At 44.4% G+C, this 8,466-nt stretch overlaps 1 protein-coding gene across 1 annotated transcript in view; it reads left to right on the top strand.

The window, feature by feature from the left end:
- LOC104616778 (mitogen-activated protein kinase kinase kinase kinase 4-like) overlaps positions 1 to 8,466 on the top strand; it is a gene marked incomplete at its 5' end in the record, with an annotated part of 54,752 nt that overhangs the window by 4,821 nt on the left and 41,465 nt on the right. Inside the window, 5 exons of the mRNA XM_010281898.1 lie at positions 106 to 178; positions 593 to 788; positions 1,645 to 1,809; positions 2,563 to 2,724; positions 6,242 to 6,394. Of these exons, the coding sequence (XP_010280200.1) occupies positions 106 to 178; positions 593 to 788; positions 1,645 to 1,809; positions 2,563 to 2,724; positions 6,242 to 6,394 (749 nt within the window). The remainder of the gene's footprint in view (positions 1 to 105; positions 179 to 592; positions 789 to 1,644; positions 1,810 to 2,562; positions 2,725 to 6,241; positions 6,395 to 8,466) is intronic.

Raw genomic sequence — 8,466 nt, 5'->3', positions numbered from 1 at the left:
TGAGCTACACATAGCTCAGTTTTAGAGCTCGGAAACAAAGTTCAAGATCATATCATAAATAACAGCATCCTCCACTGGGCTTTGTTTATTTTTCTCTTTTTTTAGAAGAAACGGACTATGATTACAGTGGAAGTGAGGAGGAAGATGATGAGCTGAATGAAGATGAAGGAGAACCAAGGTTAATTTTATTACTGGAATGGAAGATTTGACTGCCCCAGCTGTTATCACTGAAGGCAGCCCTGCTCAGCCAGAATGGCTTTCTTAACTTGCTCTGAATCCCTTGTCTCCTGTATCCTCTCTGGTAGCTTTAACCGTTTTGTAGCTATCAAATATATCTGCTGAGTGTTAAGGTGTCTGTAATAAGCTGCTGCGTAGTTCCCCTGCAGTAAGGAAGAAACTCTCAAATGAAAGACCCAGTAACCAGCTTCAGGCTGTTTTGTAGCACAGTAAGTCTGGATGCATAGACAGCATGCTGGAGATTTATTGGAACATCTTAATTTGCTAACACAGGACAACAAGCAATTCCCAATGCACCTTGTATCCTCTTTTTAATGTTATGTTTAGTCATGTAGAAACCTCCCCTTTGTTTCAGCTCCATAGTTAATCTCCCAGGGGAGTCAACTCTCCGCCGTGAATTTCTGAGGCTGCAGCAGGAGAACAAAAACCGTTCTGACCCTCATCGGCAGCAGCAGCAGCTGAAGGACCAGGAGAAATACAAGAAGCAGCTGCTGACAGAGCGGCAGAAACGGATCGAGCAGCAGAAAGAACAGAGGAGGAGGCTGGAGGATGTAGGGACTGGCTTGTATTGTTGTTCCATGTCTCATCACAAATAGAAGATTTGTCTGTAGAGAGTAGGCTTTGAAAGGCAAGGAGGCTGTGTTAAATTGTCAGCACCACCTGGACTGGAGTCTTTAGCCTTGGGAGAACTGTGTCACTTTTGAACACAGTGATTTTAAGTGGGCTCTGTCCTTTTCCTGCTGACAATCTGCCCTGAGCTGTGAAGAGGAAGGGCATTTTGCTTGAGTTTGTTTGGCAGTGGAAGCCCAGGCAGATGGGATGAGAGATCCCATTTCTTTCTCATGTGCATTGCCCAATTCAGAGTCTGCCTGTCTGATCCAGAGTCCTGGCCTCGCTTCTGTTTAAGATGTTACGAGATAGCTGCTGCCTTTTCAGCTGTCTGACATGCTATGGTGTTGGAGGCATTGCTAAATCATCAGCGTGTCTCTTCCCATGAGTATCTGACGAAATTCAAGCATTGTGCAAACACTCCGAAGCTGGCATTTGTGAAACGTAGTGCTGCTCCAGCAAAACGGAGGGACTCTGGAAAAACCCTTCTCAAAATGACAGGAAGACATTTGTCATTAGATTAGCTGCCAGCCATCGCAGAGATCTCGCATGCCTGCTTAAGTGAACAGCAAATCTGCCCTCGGCTACCAAAAGGGTAAAGGTTTCACTTTAAGTTTGGCAGTCGTTGTGGTGGCAGCTTGTGGCTGTGTGCTGCTGCTGCGCAGTGTATTGGGTATCCCCCGTTAGGGACTGCATGGCAGGAAATGGGCCTGGTGGTTAATGAACACTGGTGTAAGTAATTGGTGGGTACAAAAGTAAAGTAAAATAAGTTAGTGTTATTCCCTGGCTCTCTTCCAGCATCAGAGGCGAGAGCAGGAGCTACGAAGGCAGCAGGAGTGTGAGCAGAGGTGGCCAGAGGCTAAAGCCGTTCAGAGGAAAGAGGAGAGGTGTAAAGAAGACAAAAGGGCTGTAGAAGATGAACGGTTCATGGTAGATGGACAGAGGAAATCAGAAAAGAAGCAGGTATGAAAAGAGTATTTACTGATGGCAATTCGGAGATCCCTGTTGCAGTAGCTGATGTCTTCCTCGGTTCCGTGAGGCTGTTCCCATCCTCTGTGTCACAGACTAGAGAGGGACTTTTTTAATGCATTTACTGCCTCTTGTTCTCAGATTCAGCCTTCTTTTCAGTTAAGTGATGTGTTACTGAGTCATCCTCCTTATCTACAGCAGTGACACTGCCTCCCCCACTCCTGTCCCTGCCGTTTCTCTGCACTGAAATGGTCTTCAGTCACTTCAATCCAATTTAAAATATCTTTACCCTGAAAGTTTCCAGCATCAGCTCAACCTAAGCTTAAATCTCCAGTCCTCAGTTTCTGTTCAGGTTGTAGCCAGGACCGTTTCTTTGTCATAAATAGAAATGGAGCAGAGGTTATTTTTAATGCTGAAGTCTCGCTGTCAAGTCTGGCACCTTGGCCACAATGTTTTTCTAATGATGCAGCAGCAAACTGATTTGTAATCAAACAGAAGCATGGAGTGTTTGATTAAAGCCCTCTGGTTTTAGGAAGAGTAAAAAGAAAATACATGGTTTTCTGACATGCTGTCTCAAAAGCCAGACGCAGAGCATTTGGGGTCACTTCATGCTTCCTATTGCTCGGGGTTGTGGCTGTTCCGTCAGCCCTGCTGGAATTGTACTCTCCTTGTTCTTTGAAAAGCCAGTCAACGTGGTTGTCCTGCAAGGCATTGTTCTCTCTGAGGTTCATCACTCTTTGCTTTCAGAAGGTGGAAGATATGCAGCACAACAGGAAGGTGCATCGAACTCTCCCCAAAGATCAGACACAGCTGCTCTCTCTCCAGCATGACCACAAGCAGAAGAAGAAGGACCCTTCCAAGAGTTCAAATTCAGCAGTGCATCCTCCATCAAGCAGCACAAGCAAAGAGGTACTGTCTCGGCCAATGTAGCATTTTGGTGCTTTGCAGTTTATGATGCTACGATAATACTGAGGCAGAGAACAGGCTGATCTTTAAACCTAAATCTGGAGCTTGACCTGTGTCTTACTACACACGCTGCAGTAAAGCCTTTGGCTTCCATTGATGTAGAGGATAAGGGAAAGGAAAGGTCACTCTGTCACTTCTATTCAAGTTCAGAGTAGGGTTTGACTGGTGAATGGGGAAACAAGGTCCTTCTGGTCAACCAGGTGTCATTCCTTTGTCTTCTACAGGGGAATGAATTAAGGTAGTATCATCTGAGGTTTAACAGATGTCTTTGCCTGATTTTAGGGTTCATAAAACTGACCCAGACACAGAATGGCATCATGCCTCCCAAGCACAGATGTGCCTCACTGTCAGGCTGTGATGCCTTTTCTTGTTCTTTGTCTCCCAGGGTTTTAGGTAGATAAGATGTGATGGATAAGGGGTAGCCACATGTAGTCCTTGATTAAGAATTATAATCCATTTCACTCTTTTGCTAACTCTGGAAGTATTTCTGCCCACCAACTTGTTCTGCTGACTGTTATTTTATTATGAAAAGCTACGGGTCCGTTTCACATACGTTATCTCATCATTCCCAGCACACTTATTTTTCTTTTTGGTATAATCACAACTTGTGAGCCCAGTTCTACAGCTGGTGCAATTTGTTGTGTTATTAAAGTCTGGGTTGATGTCAAAAATCTGAGCAGCTCACACGTGCCTCCTCGGATGACTGTGTCGAAGTAGAATAGTAAATGTGATGGTCTCTGCATTCATGACAAAGCATCTTCCCAAAATCCTCAAGCAAAGGCATGAGGAGAGCTCACGCACAGAGGAGAAATGCAGAGTGCTGCTTCTTAACATCTTGCTGCAGTCTTTAAGCAAGTACCCTCTTTTTCAACTCTTCTTGTGTGTGCACGTATGCATGCTGCAACTGGTTCCCTTAGCTGAAATTTTCTTTATTGATAAACAGGTAAATGAAACTGCTAGGGTTGTTGAAATTATGAATTTTAATAACTGGATAGAGTCTGCATACAACTAAGCAGCAATATGAAATCAGGAAAACAAAAGTTATTAAGCTCCTTCTTAGAGTAACAGTTTGTGAAACAAGAGAATAATTCTGCAGTACAACTTAACTGTCAAAAAAACAAATGCCCTACCTCCAAAGGCTTTATTGCATTGACTGATTAAACAAATCATTACTGAAATTTGAATGAATTCCTCTTGAAATCAGTATTTGTTTGATAGTGGAGTGCTGGGTCATATTCCAGCTGGGGAGTAAATTGGGTGTGGCCAGAGAAGTAAGCTGTTTTTCCTAAATACACATCACCAAAGTCAGTAGAAATGCTTTGCCTTTGCTAGGCTTTCAGTGGGTGGGGAGAAAATGCAACTCAGTTGAGTTAATTTAACCTTCTTTTCTACTTCATTGTTATTAAAAGTCAAAAGAAGTGCAAAATGTCAGCTTAAATACTCCTCTCTGGTTTTGGTGTGTGTTTTGTAAATGACCCCTTTGTAGCAGACTGAAATGTATTATGGAATTTAGTGTGCAGTCAGTGTTAACTTTTATTTTAATGGTGAAATAAAATATTGCTGGTTGCTGGTAAAGTGCTGCCTGCCTTTTAGGTTCACAATATGAGGCTCTTGTCATTATGGCTGCCATAATATCCTCTAGTTTTAAGGACAAATTACAGTATTACTTACGTAATCTCAGAACTACTTAGAAGTCACAGACCTTTCCACTAAAATCATAATTAGTGGTACAGGGTTGCATTTTTTGGTTGAAGTTTGAAACTTTGTAATTATGTCAGCAATCATAATTGTTCACAACAATTTAAAAGTGCTTTTAAGTTTTGACTTTTTAACAGTGACAACTCAGTGAATTTATTCTTGTTATTGATCTTTCCTGGTTTATTAGCCAAAGAGAAGCTGGTTTCTCTGTTGGGAGAGATCTGCATGGGGATAGCGATAACCTCCTCAAGAGTGAGTTCTTTGTTTGCACACTTAGTGCTCAGTGGCATTTGCAGGATCAATTATTGATACACAAAAACTCTCCAGAATTATTGTTGTATCGAGGCATTAAAAACAAACAGACAAAAAACCCTAAAGCCCTACAAAGCCTCAAGTTTAATGTTTGGAGACAGAGAACCCTTTCCTGGGAGTTCCTTGTCTTTGCCGTTGCACTCATCATGCCGCAGGCAGGTCAGGGTGGGTTTTCCCTGGTGCGTGCAGATGTGAGCTCACCCTGTGCTGTACCTGGTCCCACCGGCACCGGAGCTATTGAGCCGAGAGGCAAGGACTCCTGACTCGGGCTTGATGCTGCACTAATTCAGTGACTGGATGGGGGCTGGCATCAGTTCTGGGAGCCCAGAGTGTCAGCTGCAGGAGTTTGCATCTGGATCGTGATATATTGCATGCAAGCACCCTTTGGGCGCAGGGATGGGAGGTAAATTATCATATCTAGCTTTACATTTTCTTTCTCACTTATAGTAGAATTTGTCTTTCATTATTAGGATTTGCAAGTAGTGAAAAGCTGGCCTCAAGGGTAGTATAACAATTGAGTTCACTGGGGCTAGAATTTCACGGTATTTGGCTGTGGTTGCTTGTTTTGATAAGATTTGGGGGTAGGGGAAGATTGGTGTTCTGTTTTTGTTTTTTGGTTTTTGGGTTTTTTTTTTCCCAGTTGAGATCTGTGAGACTAAATGGAATCACTTTCCATCTCCTCAGCAGTTTCCTAGGCTGTGTTAAGAATATGCTTACCTCCCTGACATAGGCACAAACATCCAGGTATAGTGAGAGATACCATTACGAATGCCCACCCAAACACGGTTAACTGGGTGTTTTTGTGACATTAATCTCTAGTTTACTGTATAGAGCTTATTTCGGCTGCTGAATCAGAATATATGCTGAAGGTTTACACTAGAGAATGGGAATTAGTCATGTTGAATGAAACTGGAAAGAGTAGTGGGGTCAAAACCGTAGGATAAAGATTTTTGTAATGAGCAATACCCTCAGGAAATAAAAGGACCTTTACTCCTTCTAGATCATGTTCTTCAGTCTCTTCCATAGTGCAAGTAGCATACCAAAAGATAGTGTTAAAAATGTTTTAAAGTAGAAAGCAACATGCAGTAGTGTCAACGATGTAGAAGAGGGTAATAAATGCACAGCAAAACAGGCTGCATGTTGTCAAGGATAAGTAAATATAGACAGATGATTCCTCCCAACTGAAGTCCCAGCCTGCAGCAAATGGGATGGCCTAGAATACAGCACATGGCAACTGAAGCCCTTTTCCTTGCTGCAGTTTGGAAACTTGATGGAAAAGGAAGAGTTGCAAATGGAGAGGCAGTAATGGTTCCTGTCGTGCCAGGGCTCACCTCTGCCCGATGGGGAGGTCCGTCAGAATCGATGCGCAGCTGTGCCGCTCTTGGAGAACATCCAGGCTGCAAAGCCTGAGGCTCAGTGTGCAAAATGCTGCTGCTTTTCTCCTTCTCAGGCCGAGGACCGAAAAAAGCAAAGCGACAGCATCCAGCCTTCCCTCTACTGGCCAGCGGTGCTGGGGCACGAAGCCACGCCACATGCCAGGATGGGATCTGGCAGCAGCTCCAGCCCTTGCACCCCTGCGCTGCAGAGAGCTGTGTTAGTACAGGTAAGGCACTGCTGCCCCAGGTGGGGAGGAATAAGCATGGGTGGTTCCTGAGTGGAACAGCATGTCCAAAACCTGATTCCCTTCGCTCCTGGCACAAATGACTGAGGCCTGTGCAAATTAGTGCCACCACCTGCTGCAAAGTTCTATGTGGAATTATGCTTGGGCACTGCAGATCAGGGTTAGATAGCAGTTATTTTTGTATACTTGATGCCTGATGCTGATTCCATGATGCTGATTACTGTTCTTAAGTGTTTCGCAGAAAGCCTGAATGACTGTGCTGTTACAGTCCCTGGATGATGTATTATTTATGTGGCACTTTACAAAACAAGTCCAAAGCCAAAATTTGTATCCCTGAAGACCACATAAACAAGCAAGATTGTTAGTGATCTGAAATATGGAGATGCAATTAAGGACAAATACAGAGTCAGATTTTGTCTGTGGATAGAGCCCAGAAGGTCTGTGACTTAAAAAATGTCAGTATTAGAGGTAGAAGTAGTACCTAAACAGCACCTGTACAGTGAAGGCACTCTGATGAAGTTCTGCACTGGAATCGTTCTCTCAAAACATTTTAACTCCTGCTATTCCTACCAGTTCTGAGAGAGGTGGCTGAGGATTCTCACAGTGTGCCCAAAAACTCAGCTTTGTTTCCATGTCCTACTCTTTTTGCAGCATATTAAATCAGTAGCTTAGACTGCAGTTACTTTTATCTCCATTCTCTTCTATAGGGACTGTAAGCATGTGTGAGCAAAAGAAAAACAAGACAGCAAGTAGAAATGGAATAAACTACTATAAGTGTGAGCACAGCTCATTTAAGGTGGATATCTCCACTTGCTTTGAAAACATGCAGTGGCAGGAATAATCTTATTGCCTTTACAGTTCCCCCCAGCACTTCATTTGTGCAGTCATTCATCCCCTCGACAAGGAGATACAATCATAGCACTTGTTTTATTCTTGGCAGCTCGCCGATAGTGCTGGACCCCTGGACAAATGCATGTACAGCTTCTGATCCATCTCTCCATTTGCTTCTGTAGCGTTTAGCTAGCGGTACCCACAGCAGAGTGGCATTCAGCTCAGGCTTGGGCATCATTTGTGTGCTGCTGTGGCATCTTGTGGCCTCTTTTCCTTGTGCGTTGGATCTTGGAGTCAAAGGGGAAAGATCAGACAGCAGAGGAGGATGGATTATTAGTTTCAGCTCAGCTGCTTTCAGAGCATATCTGCTGCCCCACCACTGAGCCCTAGCAGCAGGGTGGGCCTGTTACTGTAAGTAACTGGTGTTACTTCTTTGAGGCTACCTGTGATTCTGGGTTATTACTACGAGGCTAGGTTGTGTTATCCCAAGCTTTTCTCATTGCTGGCCACTGAAATCTTGCTTGGCATGAGCTTCTGGTGAACATCCTACATGGAAGATCATAGGATAACAGAAGGTTTGGGTTAGAAGGGACCTTTAAAGGTCATCTAGTCCAACCCCCCTGCAACATCATCAACATCTTCAACTAGATCAGGTTGCTCAGAGCCCTGTCCAGCCTGACTTGGGATGTTCCCAGGGATGGGGCAGCTACCACCTCTTTGGGCAACCTGGGCCAGAGTTTCACCACCCTCAGTGTGAAAAATTTCTTTCTTCTATCTGGTCAGAATCTACCCTCTCTTTAGTTTAAAACTGTTACCCCTTGTCCTATTGCTACAGGGCCTGCTAAAAGGTTTGTGCCTATCTTATCTTTCTTATAAGCCCCCTTTAAGTACTGGAAGGCTGCCATAAGGTCTCCCTGGAGCCTTCTCTTCTCCAGGCTGAACAACCCCAGCTCTCTCAGCCTGTCCTCACAGCAGAGCTGTTCCATCCCTCTGATCATTTTTGTGTCCCTCCCCTAGACCCTCTCCAACAGGTCCATGTCTTCCCTGTGCTGAGGGCTCCAGAGCTGGACGGAGTGCTCCAGGTGGGGTCTCAACAGAGCAGAGGGGCAGAATCCCCTCCCTCGCCCTGCTGGCCACACTGCATTTGATGCAGTTTGGGATACGTTTGGCCTTCTAGGCTGCGAGCGCACATTACCGGCTCGTGTCCAGCTTTTCATTGCCAA

The sequence above is a fragment of the Phaethon lepturus genome, unplaced genomic scaffold (assembly GCF_000687285.1).
Source record: "Phaethon lepturus isolate BGI_N335 unplaced genomic scaffold, ASM68728v1 scaffold14662, whole genome shotgun sequence".
Taxonomy (NCBI): Eukaryota; Metazoa; Chordata; class Aves; order Phaethontiformes; family Phaethontidae; genus Phaethon; species Phaethon lepturus.
Note: the sequence above shows the minus strand (reverse complement) of the source record. Positions and strands in the feature narration are given on the sequence as shown.